Raw genomic sequence first — 18,759 nt, forward strand, 5'->3', positions numbered from 1 at the left:
AGACAATTGAAAATTATATTACAGCTCTAAGGAAGCTCGCTTCCTCGTGTAAGTTTGGTGCAAGTCTTGATGAACATATAAGGGATCAGTTCATGCTTGGATGTTATATTGAAAAGGTGAGGGAAGAATTATGGCAAAAGGACGAACCTTCTTTAGAAGAAGTTCTTACTATTGCAAAGAGGATAGAACATTCTATCAAATGTGTGGAAGTCATAAAAAAAAATGGTGAGAACAAAACTTCCAAAGAAACAGTAAATGTTGTAAAATCTACTCCTAGAGTAGGCGAAAATCACCAGAAAGAGTCTAGAAAGGAAAATGTTTTAAGCAAAACTATCTATAAAAAGAAGGAGAACGGTTTGGACTTCTCCCAAGTAAGATGTTACAGATGTGGTAAAATGGGGCATTTTGCTACGGATAGACAATGTCCAGGCTGGAAGGCCTATTGTGGTAAGTGCAAAAAGAAAGGACACTTTACCTCATGTTGTAGAGGGGGGAACTACAAAGGTAAAGTGAATGAAATATTTTATGATTTTGAAAATGAGAGTAATTTGGATGAAAATCTAGATTGTGGTCAAATCTACATACAGACTGTTAGTGCTGAAGAAGCAAAAAATTCTCCTTGTGATGAGATTATGGTGGAAGGTTTTCCCACAAAAGTTTTGTTTGATTCTGGAGCAAAAATCACTATTGTAGCAAAAGATTTTTTTGTGAGTAAGTTGGGACAAAAACTTGAGCTGTCTCGCCCAGATATAAGACCATTTGGTTATGCTGGACAACCCATTAAACTACTTGGGGTTTTTGAAGGAGTAATTAACTATAAAAACAGGTTGACCAAAGCAAAGATTTATGTTTCTCAAAAAGGGGATAGCATAATAAGCTGGTTCGCTCTCAAGGATTTAGGCATAATGTTTGATCCAAACTCGACGCCTCCTATTGTTCTAAAAGAACCTTTTCCCTGCACCTCTCAAAGTGTTTCATTAGTTTCTCATGATTTCACTAGTGAACTGAAAATGAAATTTCCTAAAGTTTTTTCGGAAAACTTGGGGTGCCTTAATAATTATTATCATCGTATCATTTTGAAAAAGGATGCTATACCTGTTTGCTGCAAGGTACGAAATGTACCTGTAGCAGTCAGAGAACAAGTTAAAGATGAACTTGAAAAGCTTGTCAAGGGAGGCATTATAGAAACAGTAGAGGGAACGGAGTGGGTTGCCCCGATTGTCGCAGCCAAGAAATCAGACAACTCTCTCCGTCTCTGTGTTGATTTAAGAGAGCTTAACAAGTGTATTGTTACAGATCATTATCCTCTACCCAAGATTGCAGACATGCTTATGTTACTTAAAGGTGCTAAAATTTTCAGCACCATTGATCTGAGGTCCGCCTACCATCAGATTAGGTTGGAAGAAGATTCGAAAGATTTGACCTCTTTTGTGACTCCTTATGGCACTTTCAGATTCGTCATTTGGTTTAGTGTCAGCCGCATCAGTTTTTCAGAGGGCATTAGAAAAAGTCTTAAAGGGTTTACAAGGTGTCAGGGTCTATCAAGATGATATTCTTGTGTTTGGCATAGATAACTCACAACATGATTATAGGCTTTTTGCTGTCTTAGAAAGACTCTGTAATGCAGGTTTAACTGTCAAGATTGAGAAATGCAAGTTCAGGAAAACTTCCATAGACTATCTAGGTCACACAATCACTGAAGGAGGAATTTTACCCAAAGAGAATTTGATCTCCACCATCTCTAAGTTGTCTCCCCCACAGAATAAAGAGGAGTTGATGAGTTTTTTGGGACTTGCTGAATATTATAGTAAGTTTGTGAAGGATTTTGCCTCTTTGTGTGCCAACATGAGGTATTTGTTGAAGAAAGGAGTGGAGTTTATTTGGGAAGGAAAGTGTCAGCAAGAATTTGAGGTCATCAAGGAGAGACTAGCCTCTGCACCGAAATTAAGCAGTTTTGATCCTTCTAAAAAATCCATATTGATTACTGATGCAAGCTTGAAAGGTTTGGGAGCGGTACTTGTACAGAAGTTTGAAGGGACTGAGAGGGTCATCCTCTTTTTGTAAAGGAGTTTAAAAGGAGCTGAAACTCGATACTCGGTGATTGAGCGTGAAGCCCTCGCTGTTTACTGGTCGGTCAAGAAGCTTAAAAACGTATTATGGGGAACCACCTTTGAGGTTAGGACAGATCACAAGCCACTTTGCGAAATTTTAAAGAAAAAGGGTATTGATGCAGTGTCAGGTAGGATCACGAAATGGGTTGTTGGATTACAAGATTATGATTTTGATGTAAAATACTTACCTGGAGTGGAAAATAAGGTGGCAGATGCTTTGTCTCGCCTTGTTCCTGTTTGTGAGACTGATGGTAAAGAAGATGTTGATGATGATGATGATGAAATGGTTTGTGTTGTTGAGGAAGCTATCATTGATAAAGAGAGGTGGTTGAGGATGGTTCAAGAAGATATTATTCTTGTGGAAGTGCTTAAATTATTAATGACTGGGTGGAAGGTCAAACCAAAACCCAATGAAGGGATTGAGAAATTTTGGCATGTCAAAGATCAGCTCTCAGAACAAGATGGGTTACTTTTTAGGGGCACTAGGTTAGTTCCACCTGTAGCTCTTCAGAATGAGCTTATGTCTTTAGCACATATCGGACATCTAGGAGTCTCAAAAACCAAAGAGATATTGAGGAGATCATATTGGTGGCCAAATATGGATTTGGAAGTGGAACGTAAGGTTAGGGATTGCATTGACTGTGCTCTTAGTGAGAGGGTAGCGAAACCTAAGGTCCAACCCATGGTAATTAGAGACAGACCGAATGCACCATGGGAAGAGGTTGGTTTGGATATTTTGGGGCCCATAGTCTCAGGTGGTTGTGAGTGGTATGTTCTTGTCCTTGTTGATTTCTTTTCCAGATGGCCAGAAATTGCCATTACTCGTGGAATTGAGACTAAAAATGTGGTGGCCTTCTTGGCCAAGTTGTTCGCAAGAGAAGGCATTCCTAACAGCATTCTCACTGATAATGGTCCCCAGTTATTGTCTAAAGACATGGAACAATTCCTGCTAGAACATGGTATCAAACACAAAAAATCATCCTTATACCACCCAGAAACCAACGGTACTGTTGAGAGATTCAACCGGGTTCTTAAAGAAACCATTAGGATGGCTAAGTCTGCTGGCACAGATTGGAGGGCAGATATTTTTAAAAAAGTTAAGGTTTATAGGATATCTCCCCATGCAATTACTGGGAAGACCCCCTTTGAACTTTTTAGGGCACGTACTCCTAATACACTTGTAGTACCTGCATGGGTCAATGATTTACAGCCATTTCCTCATGATGTCAGGGATGATTGGATGGTGCGTGAATCTTCTAAGGTTGAGAATAGGAAAAGGATTTTTGATGCGAGGAATTCTGTAAAGGTCACTCCTGTCAAAGTGGGTGATTGGGTACTTATTAAAAATCCCTGCAAGAACAACAAGGCCCTTTCTTCTACCTTTAAAAAGCCTATCCGTGTCATCAAGGTTTTTAAAAACGCCATCAAAACTGCAGACCATCGAGTTTGGAACTTGAACAGGGTGGTGGTGGTTAGAAATGATATTGTGGAGGCTTCTTGTAGTCGATATCCCCAAACTAGTGATCAACCTTCCTCACTTCCTCGAAAGTCTGCAAGGGTTTCTCATTCTCCTGAGTATTTAAAAGACTATGTAACTGTGTGATTTATGTTTTCATTTTAACTTATTCCTCTTTGTAATTTTGTTCTTCTTGTTAGAAGGGAGATGTGTGGCATCCTGGTTCTCTGTATCTGTGCTTCATGACATAGCTGCGCTGATGTCATGAGACACTAGAATCGCCTACACATCTCATGGAATGTTATGCTTTTTTCAGCAGGCAGTTACAACCTGACTTTGATGCTGGCTGGATGTTCACCTGTGGATGGGATCTTTATTCTTAATAAACTACTATCTACAATCATCATACTGTGGGTGTCTATTTTACACATATTACATTAATTTTGTGCACCCCAAGTATAGAGATGGCATATAAGTAAGGCAGTGTTTGAAATTGTCATCTGACAACTTACTATTGGTAGGTTACTTCCACTTCTGTAAGTTCATTCGTTCAGCATATCCCTTAGCCTTAATTTTAAATGTTTCTTTGGTTCCTCTATGGGTTCCTTTCTCTGAGATTCATCTCGACTACTGCATGACTATTTTGTACTATTCAAATGATTACTGTCTACTTTCCTCTGTATTTTTACAGGCTTCTGATCAGAGCTGTTGCGTCGACCAAGTCTCAAGCAGCCCCAAGGATTTGAGAGTGTCAGCGCATCATTATTCTGTATGATATAAACCTACCTGTGTTTCCTTATTCCTACCCCTACTCCTGTGGTTCACCTAGGCCTAGCTTCTTGGCTACTCTTTATTAATTTGGGAGTTATGGGCCCTACACAAGAGCGAGATAGGTAGTTTGTCTCTGTGGCCCATGTTACACTCACCCATGGCAGTGAGAAAACAATTAACGCCCCTCCGCTTCCCCTGATGTACTTCATACTGATCCATCACTTTTTATCCTATGCGTAGGCCCACACAATGGGAAAGTAAGAACTGATGATCTGATTATGTTTCGGAAAGTAGGATCTGCTTTTATGGTTACACCTACTTTTTGCCTGGTGCTATGCTATTTCTGACTAGTCTGCTAACCAGGACGCCAGACTATGTGTTTACTCCCCTACATTGTTTATGGTGAGTACTTAGGTACATCCCAGATTGTCTGGTGTGCCATTATAAGTAAGGCTCCCGGTTTTCCGTTTAAACGGATTTTTACATATAAATACAGACGGAAAAATATTTTTTTTCCATCTGTATTTATAAATAGAAGCGGAAAATACAACCAAATTGGATTCTCGGATGCCTAGAATTGTTTGGCAATCCGTGCTCCAGCCAAGGTTGCCTGCCACAACCCTCTTCCTGATTGTGGTGTGAATGGCTGCCCACATTAGCACCTGCTGGGCCATTAATCTCTGGTAGGCGCGGGAAATTCCTTCAGCTGTTTCTTTGACATCTTTCGAGCTCTGGCGCTGAGCCTGCACCCCAGTGAGTTTTAGGTCACAGGTTAATGAAAGGGTGGGGGTGGACCTGTATTTCACTGTTTGCACTTCTGCAGGTGTTAACATTTGAGGAGGTGGGGGCGTTGTTAGTAGCATGAATACTTGGAGCTATTGGAGCTAATGTAAGACCGGCAGAAATGTGTGACCCAAAAAGGCCAGATAGAACGGCAATATAAACACATTAAGAAAATTAGGTTGCATTCACTTTGAGGCCTTAAATTGAAACTTTCCTCTGTGACTTGGTGCAGCATGAAGAAACAACGGGGCATATTATCAAGGGGGTTTATCTCCGCTTTTTTGGCTTTAAAAGCCAAGAAAGCGGAGATAAAATGATCTCCCTATTACCTAGCTGTCGCTAACACCAGTTAGCGACAGCTAGTAGGAGATAACGACCATCTTGGGCCCCACTTTGCATGTCAGTGATATTTATCACTAATGACATGCAAAGTGGGCGTGCCAAGATGTTAGCGACTGGAAACAGTCGCTAACATCGCTATCTCCTATTACCAACTTTTGGAGATATTCGCGCTAAGCGCGAATATCTCCAAAAACTAACACCTGCCCTGAGCAGTTCTTAGCCATGTTATCCAATGGGAGGTGGATAACATGGCTAAGAGCATTAGCTCGGTAATGCATGAATATCGCTGACTTTTCAGCGATATTCATGCATTGCGGCCGTTTTTTATCGCATTTGCGATAAACCTTGGTAATACCAAGGTTTATCTGCGATAATTTCTGACGATGCTTAGCGTTAAAAAATTCGTTGCTAAGCATCGTTAGCGATAAATATCGCTTAACGTTGGTAATATGCCCCAACATTCCTGAGAGACAGACAGCTGGGGCATATCTGTAAGCCCATTTTCAAGTTTAAATTATTTATTTTTTCTCCACGGTGTGAGGAAGAACTGTGGCTGCAGCTACACTGTGTGGAATTACAGTATTAAAGTAAATTGTTCAAATGCTACGGGGCAGTACAAAGTAAAATAAGGGAAGTGATACACGCCCAATGTCTTCAAAGCGGAGACGGTTTAACTTATGGAAAAAGGGTTTTGCATTAGCGAAGGACTTAGTTTAAAAAAATGTAAATCAAAAGCTGCCAGCTCACATGGGTGGTGTTGGATATTTTAGGCTACATGCTTCAGGATTGTCAGGGACATAGAGCCTGGTAGGACTAATGCAAGGGCATTTATTTTTTTCTGAATTGAGAGCTGGTTGCCGTCTTTGGCCAGGTCATTGAAAGTGCACAGGTGCACTTGTCTAAATCCTAAATGTGTTTACATTTAATAAAAATGGCTAGTGACAGTGTTTTCAATATTGTAATACAGCATCAGATCACTAATATTACTGCAAGAAATCTCTGTGACACCACTCCCATTTCTCATATGTGAGTTCCTGTTTGGATCTAACAGAAATGTTTTTGGGTGGATGTTGCATGAAACCTATTTGGCGCATATATACATATAGCTAAACCTATAACAACCATTTGCACTGTCTATTTAAATAAATGTGGAAAAATAATAGCTGCAATGTCTTTTTTTGTTTGCGACAAAAATAAATACATTATATACAGCTAAAATGGCATAAAAATAGATATGGATAAATACAGGCGGAAATGTTAAAAAAATAAATACCATAAAATCGGGAGCCCTAATTATAAGTCCCTAGTATATGGTACTGAGGTACCCAGGGCATAGGTACACCGTGGGTCTCCCATGGGCTGCAGCATGTATTATGCCACCCATGAGAGACCACTCAAATTGTGACTACGGTCCTGCCATTTAGCCTGTGTAAGCTGGTGGTAGCACCACTTTCAACAGATATAGATTTCCCTGTATCTGAGGTCACTGCACTTAAAACCTATTAGTCACCCCTAAGATAGGCCTTTCAAACCTGAAGGCAGGGTGCTTGGCTCTAAGTGTGAGGGAGTCCCAGCATGAGGAGAACACCCCTACAACCTTCGGAATCCATTCTCCTGGGTAGTAAATGCATCAGCCATTACAATATATAGTATGGTCATATGTCATCATGCGATGGCTAACTCTAAACTGGCTGTAACGAACCATGTAATGTTTGGTATCAAGCATGTTGGGATCATATCCCCACACCATAAACAGTGTGGGGGTATCAATCCATTATTATTATTTTGAAATTTGTAAAGCGCGCAGCTACCTCCAACAGAGGTGTCCCGGCACTAAGGAAGTTGACTGACGCAGGGCACACTCAAGCTTAGAGACAGTTAAAGAGACAGGTTTTTAGAGCTCGCCTGAAGGCAGGTTCTGGTTCAGTCAGGCGGAGAGGGAGCGGCATGGCATTCCACAGTTTTGCGGTCCTAACCACATAAGCTATACCGCCTAGCCTCGCTTTCCGAAAGAGGGGAGTAGTGAAGAGCTTCAGGTAGGTAGATCTCATGGCCCGGTCATGATGGTAGTGTTGAAGTCTAACTCTCAAGTAAGCCAGGCCTCAGCCCCTGGTTGATCTGTAAGCCAGGGTGAGTGCCTTGAATTCTATTTTCCTCATGACGGGGAGCCAATTAAGGCTTCTCAGGTGGGGAGTGATGGAGTGAGGGTAAGGCACCTTGCAAATCAGTCTAGCCGCAGCATTCTGTATTATTTGCAGTCTGAAAATCATATATGGCAGGGAGACCCAAGTAAAAGCCATTAGCATAGTCCAGATGGGACTTAATCAAGGCATGAACCTCCTTCCTCCTGCAGTCCATCAGGAGGAAGTGGAGGAACTTCTGCAGGGTACCGGATCTGGGACTTGCAAAAAAGATCATTATCAAATCTGAAACCCAAGTTTCTCACATAGTCTACTGGCTCAGGAGGGGGATTTAGTTCTTGTGCCAACCAGAGCTTAGAGGGTGGAGAGGCCTGTTGGTTGAAGAAGAGCACCTCGGTTTTCTCCGAGTTGAGCTTTAGACAACTTTGGGTCACCCAAGCAAAGATGTTACTTAGCCTGCTTCTAAAGTTGATAAAAGCAGCCTCCAATTGTTCTTTAAAAGAAAACAGAACCTGGGTTTCATCAGCGTAGGAGATCACCTACAACCCCAGGGATTCGACCAGGGCAGCAATTAGGGAGAGCTACATTGAAAAAGAGATGAGTCAATGCTGATCCCTGGGGAACTCCACAAACAAAGGTTTCTGGAAAGAGACGAAGTGACATAGAAAAACTTGTTGTGTCCGTTTCTCTGGGAAGGACCGGATCCAGGCAAGGGCCGTACCCTGAATTCCCAGTTGTTTTAATCTCTCCAGGGGAATTGAATGGGCCACAGTGCAGACAGATCCAGCAGCACAAGCATTGCTGCATTGCCCTGGTCAATAGTCTCACGGACACTCTCTGACACTTCCAAGAGTGCAGTCTCCGTGCTATAGCCTGCTCTAAAGCCGCATTGGGAGTCATGGAATCAATTGTTGGAGTCTAAGAATCATGATTGTTGACTCCGAACTCTATGTTCAAGGATTTTTGCTGGAGCAGGTAGAAGCGAGATGGGCCCGAAGTTTTTATACTCTGCAGGGTGGCATCCAGTTTCTTGAGTATGGGCAGTAGGAAAGCTTGTTTCCATGCTGCAGAAAAAATGCCTGAATTCAAAGAAGAATTCCAAATTTGGTTCAGGGGGGCATTAAAACAGCTGGGGTGGGCAGGGATCACCCGGTGAACCAGATTTACGTTCTAATAGTTTCTTTAAGGAAGCCTCAAGAGAAAAGAGGGCGGAATTTGGTCAAAGGCTCCGAAGTGTCTGGAGTGGTGTTATATTCGGGCAGAGTCAAATTGGATGGGAAAAGAGCGTAGATAGAGAGAATTTTGTCCTGGAAAAAGTTCGACAACCCAGCACAAAGGTGAGGGAATCACAGTGCTGTCAAGAGCTGCTGGTTTAGTGAAGCATTGAGCAATTTTAAATAAAGTTTTTGCTGAATTTTCATCTGATTTAATCTTACGAGTGAAGTAGTCCCGCATGGTACTTTGCTTAAGTTTATGGAAGTTTTTAAGGGCCTTTCTGTAGGAGAGTTTGGCTTCGGGGTCATATGATTGTCTCCAAGTGTGCTCCAATTGTATACATAAACTTTTCTCGGCTCAAAGTTCTGAGGAAAATCAGGGGGTAGATAGTCTCTTCCTAGAGGAGATGACTAGTCAAAGGGGGGCAACTACATCTAGAGCATTGTCCACCCAACTATTAAAACTTGCTGTATCTTCATCAGGATTACCTGATAACTTAAATGGGACTGTAAGGAGTGCTGATGTCATGCTATCTCTAGTGACTTTACTCCAGTTTCTCCTTCTCTCAGGTCAGTGCAGAGGTCTAGTAATGCGGTGTGCAGGTTTAAAGTTGAAAGGTATCAATAAATAAATGATCAGACCATGTTAGTGGTAGGGGAGCCTCTACCATCAGGTTGGGCTCATTAGTAAAAATGAGATTGAGTGTGTGCGGCAGCATGTGTGGGGGGCATGACGCATTGTGTAAAGTTGAGTCTGACCAACGTATCAGCTAGCTGGTTGGTTTCACACATATGTCACTGTCCATCTGGACGCTAAAGTCCATGCAGTGGAAAGCTCCACCGGGAGACCCTCTCTGCTTCCGCTACCAGCATAGCTGCTACCGACCAGAGACACAATTCTGCCCTCCTGCTGGTGAGCCAAGGTCAGGCAGGGGAAGGCAGAACATAGGTATCCTGTCACAGGGAGGTGTGACCACCCCCCTGATGTAGTTTAGTGTATTGGGGCCGTGTGGGAGTGCTTTCCAGCACCACTCAGTCTGCTGGAGAGGCACATTTGGTGCCCTGTTCGCATAGTCCAGTTGAAACCAGCTCAGGGAGCTGTTGGCTCTGGCGTGAAACTGGATAAAGGACATGGGAGTATCCTCACCACTGTCCGATCCCTCCTCTGGGAGGGAAATCTGAATTGTCCCAACCCTTTCCTTAGGGTACTTAAGGGCTTACCTGTAGGTGGGTCCCAAGATTCGTCATGGGACTAGATTCATATCAAGACACCACTTCTTCGACCGTCTGGGCACTCTGGACTTCTAGACCTTGCTCTGGGCCCCGAGACTGCAGCTGGTAAGACTCCTACTGCTCCTGGTCTCGTCGTCCTGCAAGTCTGCTGCAACGTCTGTGACTCCGAAAGGCTCAACATTACATGCACTGGTTCTTCACATCCCTTGAAGCCTGCCCTGTCCTCTCACCAAGTTTGAGGCCAGAATACCTCGTGGGAGTTGCAGAAACCAATCTCCTGTGCACTGCGTCGACTTGCCACTGCAAAGGCCTGTTGGCCTCATTCCTCCAAAACCTTTGGGCCCCCACTGAACCTCAACTTCAAGCAGTGCCTGTGACCAAGATCCTCGTCCTCACCACATCACTTGCACTGTGGGGCTGCATCTAAACTTTTCTTGGCTCAAAGTTCTGAGGAAAATCAGGGGGCAGATAGTCTCTTCCTAGAGGAGACAACTAGTCAAAGGGGGGCAACTACATCTAGAGCATTGTCCACCCACCTATTAAAACTTGCTGTATCTTCATCAGGATTACCTGATAACTGAAGGGGGACTGTAAGGAGTGTTGATGTCATGCTATCTCTAGTGACTTTACTCCAGTTTCTCCTTCTCTCATGTCAGTGCTGAGGTCTAGTACTGCAATGTGCAGGTTTAAAGTTGAAAGGTATCAATAAATGGTCAGACCACGTTAGTGGTAGGGGAGCCTCTACCATCAGGTTGGGATCATTAGTAAAAATGAGATTGAGTGTGTTGCCGGCAGCATGTGTGGGGGGCATGACGCATTGTGTAAAGTTGAGTTCGACCAACGTATCAGCTAGCTGGTTGGTTTCACACATATGTCACTGTCCATCTGGACGCTAAAATCCATGCAGTGGAAAGCTCCTCCGGGAGACCCTCTGTGCTCCCGCTACCAGCATAGCTGCTGCCGACCAGAGACACAATTCTGCCCTCCTGCTGCTGAGCCAAGCTCAGGCAGGGAAAGGCAGAACATAGGTATCCTGTCACAGGGAGGTGTGACCACCCCCCAGATGGGGTTTAGTGTATTGGGGCCGGGTGGGAGTGCTTTTCAGCACCGCTCAGTCTGTTGGAGAGGCACAATTGGTGCCCTGTTCGCATAGTCCAGTTGAAACCAGCTCAGGGAGCTGTTGGCTCTGGCGTTAAACTGGATAAAGGACATGGGAGTATCCTCCCCACTGTCCGATCCCTCCTCTGGGAGGGAAATCTGAATCCTCCCAACCCATTCCTTAGTGTACTTAAGGGCTTACCTGTAGGTGGATCCCAAGATTCGTCATGGGACAAGATTCATATCAAGACACCACTTCTTCGACCGTCTGGGCACTCTGGACTTCTGGACCTTGCTCTGGGCCCCAAGACTGCAACTGGTAAGACTCCTACTGCTCCTGGTCTCGTCGTCCTGCAAGTCTGCTGCAACGTCTGTGACTCCGAAAGGCTCAGCATTACATGCACTGGTACTTCACATCCCTTGAAGCCTGCCCTTTCCTCTCACCAAGTTTGAGCCCGGTATACCTTGTGGGAGTTGCAGGAACCAATCTCCTGTGCACTGCGTCGACTTGCCACTGCAAAGGCCTGTTGGCCTCATTCCTCCAAAACCTTTGGGCTCCCACTTAACCTCAACTTCAAGCATTGCCTGTGACCAAGCTCCTCGTCCTCACCACATCACTTGCACCGTGGGGCTACATCTTTGGTGAGCTGCTCAAGGTCCTCTTGCGATTCCAGTGCCTCTGGCTTGTGGGTCCTCTTGAGGGTCCTCTTTGAATTCAGTTGGAGCCCCTGATTGCTCAGGCCTACTTTGACTCCCCTGCTTGTGGTGAGTCACCTGGACCTTGCTGGTCCCGACACTGCACCTTTTTCACTTTCCACATTGGTTGCAGCTGCCAAGGATTGTTGGCCCTCCCGATGGACACTGATCCCTCAATTCTTCAACGTCCAACATGGGACAGCTCATGAACAGCTCCTGGTCTTCGACAGCATTGCCAGGTCCGCACAGCTGCAGCTCCAAGGTCACCATCAGCTGTCCTGCAACACCTGATATCGGTGGGCATTCATCTTCCGTGCCTCCTGGTCACTCCTGAGTGGCATAGACTCTGTCCCCTCTGATTGCAGGTACTTCTCATGTTAAATCCACCTTTGGGTTCCACCAAACACTTTCACCTTCTCCAGCAGCTGCATCTTCCTGAAGTCTTCTATTGAATTTGTCAGGGGTTTCCGACTCCATTGCACACCTATGCACCCTGCTCCCCTGCTGTAGGTATCCTGGGTCCTAGGGTATCCATGAGTAGGATGGCTCTCCAACCTTCTGTCTTCCACTGGGTTTCTCCAGGATCCACTAGGAAGGGTCCTTCTGAGACTTACCCATTGACTTGTATTAAGCCTGTGGTCGTGTTCCCACTCTGCAGTAACCCTGGGCAAAGTACTACGCTACACTCGCGTAGTTTGCGAAGTTTCCACTTCTTTGCACTACACAAATTGCACGTAGCACAGTGCAAACACGCGTAGCGCAGTGCAGCGGTAATTTTTTGCTTGCTCGTGGTCCTCAACGTCAAGTTTGTGACTGCAAGCAAGCAAAATGACATCCCGGCGAGACTTTTTCCTCGTTCGCGATCAGCAACATCAAATTGCCGATCACGAGCGTCGAAAAGTAACATCCTGGTGAGATTATCAGCGCGGGGAGGTCAGGTTTCTCATTCCGAGAGGGCTGTATGCTCGCGACCGCTCACGATGAGAAACTACCAGTCCATGTTGAGAAAGCTGCCGCTCGAGTAAAAATCTACTCGAGCGGCAGAAAACTACAGCTCGCACAGTGCAAGATGCCGTTCTCAATGATTGGACAGTGCCAGATGCGTGTCTGCGCTGTGCAATCATTTAAAATGGCATCTTGCACAGTGCGAACAGGCTAGTACGCAGTTCGCGTAGCGCACTTCGCGTAGTGTGAAGTGCACTTCGCGTAGCTACACGTTGCGCTACTTCACAAACTACGCCCAGGCCTATGCCTCCATGGGGTTTCTGGTTACATACCTCGGGTGGTTCTTTGGGTCTCCAGCACCTTTATGTCTTGTAGGTACAGTCTTGACTTCAGTCATGGTTCGCATACCACTATTTTAATATATGGTTGGGTCTCCCCCTGGCGACCACTGTGTATTAGTGCTACTTACCTGTTTATTTGTAAAGTATTGTGTGCATTGTGCATATCTCTGGGCAGGCAATATTAGAATGTGTTAGTGAGTGTCTTATAATAAATACACATTTTTATAAATACACTGTGTGGTTCTTTTTCACTTAATATATAGCAATAAGATTATGCTCTGGTAAAATAAGCTGCTTTACAGTCCATTTGGAGTAAACCTGAAGCCTACTCTCCACATCTACCACTTAGAGAGCTTTCTAAGGTTGTCTAAGACCACTAAAATCACCATAAGGTTTGTCTGGATTAGTTCAGGGTGCCCACTGTCACACCAAATACCAACAGCGCCCTTGAATTCATTCGGATCATTGACTCAAATCCACTTGAACACAAATCAAAATATATGCGGTTTGTTTTGGTTGACAAACTTGAGATTCAGGGACACATAAGCTACAGATCCAAAAGTTTCTAATGGCAACTTTGTACTTTATGTGACTTAAAGTACAAAGTCCACTTCTAGACCTTCAGACCTTAGTCCAGACCCCATTTCTACCTAAACAGGACTACAGAAATGCACTATTCACAGAATATATCTCTGTGCTGTTAAAAGCAGCCCTTAATTCAGCTGCAAAGCTAATTTCAAAATCAAAAATAGACAGACCACATATCACTCATTCCATAAATTACTAAATGAGCTAATAATAGAGCAATGTTACAAAAACGTAACTCTATATATTACCTAAAAAGCCCATAACTGTCCCTAGCACATAAAATAAATTCCCCAGAAAAAGGGAAAAAGGTAATGAACAAAAAGGTGCTCATTTTAAACAGTGCAAAGTTTGCTACACACAAAAACTCTCTGTCAATCCATCTCTGGTAATGCACCAACAACGTGAATTAACGTTCTCCCTGCACATAGAAATCCAATGACTTGTCTAAAAGAAATGGATACAACTAATGCTATGAGAGTCTAACTTTACATTTCACTGCACTACTTGTTTACACTTGTTTATTATTTTGCAGGTATGTAAATGGAGTGGTCCACATAGATAAATATTCAAATAAAAACATATATGAAAGCAAGCAGGGCTGGACTGCCTGTTTATTCGATCAAGGCATTACCCGGTGGCTGGCGCCATTTTTAGGTCAAGCATTCGAGACCTCTTGTATATTCTTTAGTATATACTTTTGTGTATGTACTTTGTGGGCTCTGGAGATCAGTCCTAGGACTTGTCTGCTTCCACTTAGGGGCTTTTTTCTGTTGAACTGCCTCTATTTAACTGTCTTGATAGAAAATGACCAGTAGAGGTCGGTAAAATACCAGAATTGCTTTCCGCTTGTTCAATTGCTTCTATTTAACTTGCTTGATAGAAAACGACCAGCAGAGGTCAGTAAAATACCAGAATCACTTTTAGCATTCTCTAGATTCCAGTCCATTGAAATTGTCTTCCATGAGCACCTGTAGACAATAATATTTTTTCCAAATCCTCCTATATTTTCAGTGATATGACCACCGAAGGCCCTTATTTTATATTAAGAACAGAGCTTTGGACGATACCATTTTCTGCTGAAAGGCAATATTTCTCTCCACGTGTTCCCATACCTGAGGTGTCATGCAGTTTGGTGCTTACTTTCCATCCATGTTAAAGAACAGTAGATGTTTCAGCACCCAGGCTAATGTGCTGCATAGCTAAATACATATAAGGTCCCAAAGGCGAGACCGATTGCATTGCAAATGCTTGTTACTGAAGGGGCCGCTGCTGGCTCCTCTGCCACTTTCTCCAGCTCCCATAATAAATGGGAATGGACGAGCAAGATGAGGGGAAGAAGGAGGACTTGTCTGAACATTATTTCCAGGGATGGTTTTGGTTCCCAGTCCAGCCCTGACTGCAAAAAGCATAGTCATTCTCATGGAACTAATTTTATAAAATTTTCAATAATACATCAAAATAATTGTTGTTGTTAAATACAGAGAAGGTCAATATATTTTAAGGTTTCAGTTATCACAATAATATGTATTGCACATTGTAGGAAAAAATTTAAAAGAAGAAGTACAATGTGTATAGTGGACCCCAAGTGATCTACCATAGCCAAGAAAAAAATAGACAGTGAATATGGTACACGGAGTATTGGTTTAGCAAACAACCATATATACTGTCTTTGTTTGCCGCTTGCGTCCTTTAGCAAGATCGTTCCAAAGGTAGCAAGTTTAACTCCTTAGAAAGAAGGATCCTCTCTTAAATATCTATAAATACCAGTCACTGAAAATCTTGTTCCTGTGATACACTGGCATTTTGTTAACATTCAGGTTTTCACACATGTGCTTACTCAAACACAGTTCATCTTCATTTCAATCAATCAATCAATCAATCAATCAATCAATCAAGCGGGTTTATAGAGCGTAGTGTAACAAATTATGGTTTACACAAAACTTCCATTGATACAACCAGTGATATTCCAGGAGGACGAGCTGAGAGAAGAGCAGAGAGGGTAAGGACTGATAGTCAAGGAAGGAAATATGACATAAGGTAAGACATCTGTAGTGCAAGGGCACCAGGACATAACACCGAGAGGTGACATCTAAACAGAAAATGTTTCAAGTCAATAAAAAGCAATGGGGAGAGTACGCATCCCTGCCTGGTCCCTGCCTGGTGCCATGGCTGAGATTAAACAAATGTGATAGAGTGCCGACTAAGAAAAGCCGAGCAGTAATGGCAGTTTAGAGCAATGCCGTAAGGCACTGGCGTAACGAAAATTGAGGGGGCCTCCCTGCAAGGTATGTAGAGGGTCTCCCTCCGGGCTCAATTAGGAGCTCTCTGGACAGAGTGCAGTGCCGAGGGGGCCCCCTGGAGCTTCGGGCCCCCGCACCGCATGGGCTGCGGGGGCCTGTGTTACGCCCCTGCCGTAAGGTCAATAAAACCTTTTAGCATACCCAACTTTCTCATCACTGCTAAGAAGAAAGGCCACTCCAAGGAGTCGAAGGCCTTTTCAGAGTCAAGAAGGATGGCGGCGGCTGGAACCTCCGAAAAGATTCTATGCATCACAGCAAACAATGTCCTCAAGTTCAGAGCGGTCGACCTGTGGGGGACAAACCCCGATTGTGCCGGGAAAATGATCTGGTCCAGCAACAAGGTCATTCTTAAGATGATCATTTTAGGTAAGATTTTATAGTCAAGATTTAGGAGGGAAAGTGGCCTTTATGACCCGTAGGCCAGCGTGTCTCTCCTAGGTTTAGGAAGCAGTATTATTACTGCTTCTCATAGAGTGGGGGCAACTCCTTACACTCGAGGGCCTCATTATAAACCTCAAGGAGGTGTGGTGCCAGTAAGTCCTTATAGGTCTTATAGAAGTCACCCGTAAAGCCGTCCAGGCCAGGGACAGTAGAGCCATTTAGAACATCTATAACGCTAATTATTTCCTCTGCGGAGAATGGCTCTGCCTTGAACACTTGGCCATCTCAGCTAAATATTCCTCCTGGTCTGCCTCGTTGTTGGACACCTGAGACATATATAATGTAGAATAATATGATAAAAATGTGTCCTGTATTTCTGGGGTACCCATGAGGATCAGTCCTGTAGAGGATCGAATTCTGGTGATGCATGATCACCAAAGCGGGGGTCTTAGGAGTCATGCCAGTGTTTGGCCTGGTCTGTCACCTTCCCTGTAACGGCGGGCAATGGCTTATTTATTTATGAAGTGTGTTTCCCGCTCGGCAGCCTCCCTGAATTCTGCCAGAAGGGTCAGGTGATGACCAAGCCAGGTCAGGTCAGATCGCTCTATCTGCTCTCTAACGTCTCCAACTGCTGCTCAATACGGGCTATCATGGCTCTAAGGTCCTTCAGTACCACTCCATGTTTAGAGATACAAACACCTCGCATGTAGGCATTAAAGGCCTCCCAAAGTATGGCCCAGGAGTTAACTGATCTAGTATTTAGCTCAAAATAGTCCTCTATGGCCACACAAAGTTCCGATTTATATAGATCATCCATCAAAGCCTGCCCAGGGAATCTCCAATGCCTCTCACTGCCCCCAGGCCTAGTAACACGAAATTGCAATACCACAGATGAATGATCGGAGTATGTTCTGGGGAGAAGCTGGGAAGATTTCTACCAATTAGATAAATTGGGGGAGATAAGCCAATAATCTAGCCTAGGCCACGTGTCGATGTCCATTGATGATTGACCAGATTTACAAAAACCCTCATTTGATTTTCTGAATGTATATTTAGTTTGCAATATGTGCCTCACCTGTATTCGTTCGACTTCAAGGAACATTGCTGTATGGAAGGCCTTTTCCCATTGTGATTGTTCACATTCCAGCTCCACAGAAAAGTACAAGTCTTCCCCCGATTCAGACTGGATTCCAAAACAGTGTTTCCGGCGGTCCAATATGTCACTGTCCTGATAAAAATGTTAAGTTAGAGAACGCAAAAAATACAAATTAACACTTGGCACAAAATCTGAATAGAGTTTGCATTCTATTAAATTCATAATACATATTATAAATCTGTTTACCACAATCCAATGAGTACACAGGGTAAGCTGATGTCAAATTGAGTGAGTTAACTTTGAGATATTTAGAACACGAAAAGAAAAGTACGAGCCAGATGGAGGATAAGTTTTGGGACTTAATGCATCTTTCACTTAGTATCTCGAGATAAATAATTTGAAAGACCTTAACTTGCAGTAGCACAAATAGTGGATGGATGGATGGGTTTTTATATAGCGCAATATCACCGCCAGGTCTCAAAGCGCTTTGCATTGGGAACCCGTCCTGGTTTTTCCCTGTGAGATAGCCCCTACTGGGTTCCCCAAGGTGAAAGCCAGGCATCCCGCCGCGGGGGGGCGTAGTGGAGATTAAGCAAGCTATTGCCCAGAGTTGCAGAGTGTAAACCTGTGATTTGAGTAGGCACCGAAGCGAGAATTACCGAGTCCGTGGACATTTTGGGCTCAAGACCCTGTCGCGTCGGGAATTGAACCCTGGTCCCGGGTCTGATCTCGGCTTCCGGGTCTGCCTCCTCTAACCAGTGAGCCACACTTCTCCACATTGTGAACTTAAAAAGAAACAAAGTGCAATACAGCATTTTGATCTCATCAAAATGCCTTTTAAAATTATATTTCTAATATAATCTAAATACAGTAATTTATAATAAACTGATATATGCACGCCTTTCTCTTTATTCTTGATTTACAATATAAACTCAGATTGAAAGGAATGCTTTTGTGCCTCTCTTTTGGCAACCACATTTGCTTCTCCACCAGGCCACCTCATTTGATGCTTAGTGTGGGTCCTCAATATTGAGCAGGGAATATCATTATAACCAGTGCTTGAAAGGGAAAAACAGAAGTGCAGGTACCCTGCATCAGAGTACTTACATGCTTCTGATTAGTGCTGGTACTCGCCAAATAAAAGTACAACACCTCTGCTAGAAGTGCAGAAACTTGTCTCTCAAAATATAGATGCCCAGGTACTCAGTATCTGACAGCGCCAGCCTATTTAACACACTGGTCCTACCAAATATTGTAGCCAAA

At 43.8% G+C, this 18,759-nt stretch overlaps 1 protein-coding gene across 1 annotated transcript in view; it reads right to left on the reverse strand.

The window, feature by feature from the left end:
- The window catches only part of SNTG1 (syntrophin gamma 1), a 1,650,669-nt gene that overhangs the window by 410,823 nt on the left and 1,221,087 nt on the right, over nucleotides 1-18,759 (reverse strand). Inside the window, exon 14 of the mRNA XM_078686185.1 lies at nucleotides 17,476-17,628. Within this exon, the coding sequence (XP_078542311.1) occupies nucleotides 17,476-17,628 (153 nt within the window). The remainder of the gene's footprint in view (nucleotides 1-17,475; nucleotides 17,629-18,759) is intronic.

The sequence above is a fragment of the Lissotriton helveticus genome, chromosome 4_1 (genome assembly GCF_964261635.1).
Source record: "Lissotriton helveticus chromosome 4_1, aLisHel1.1, whole genome shotgun sequence".
NCBI classification, from domain to species: Eukaryota; Metazoa; Chordata; class Amphibia; order Caudata; family Salamandridae; genus Lissotriton; species Lissotriton helveticus.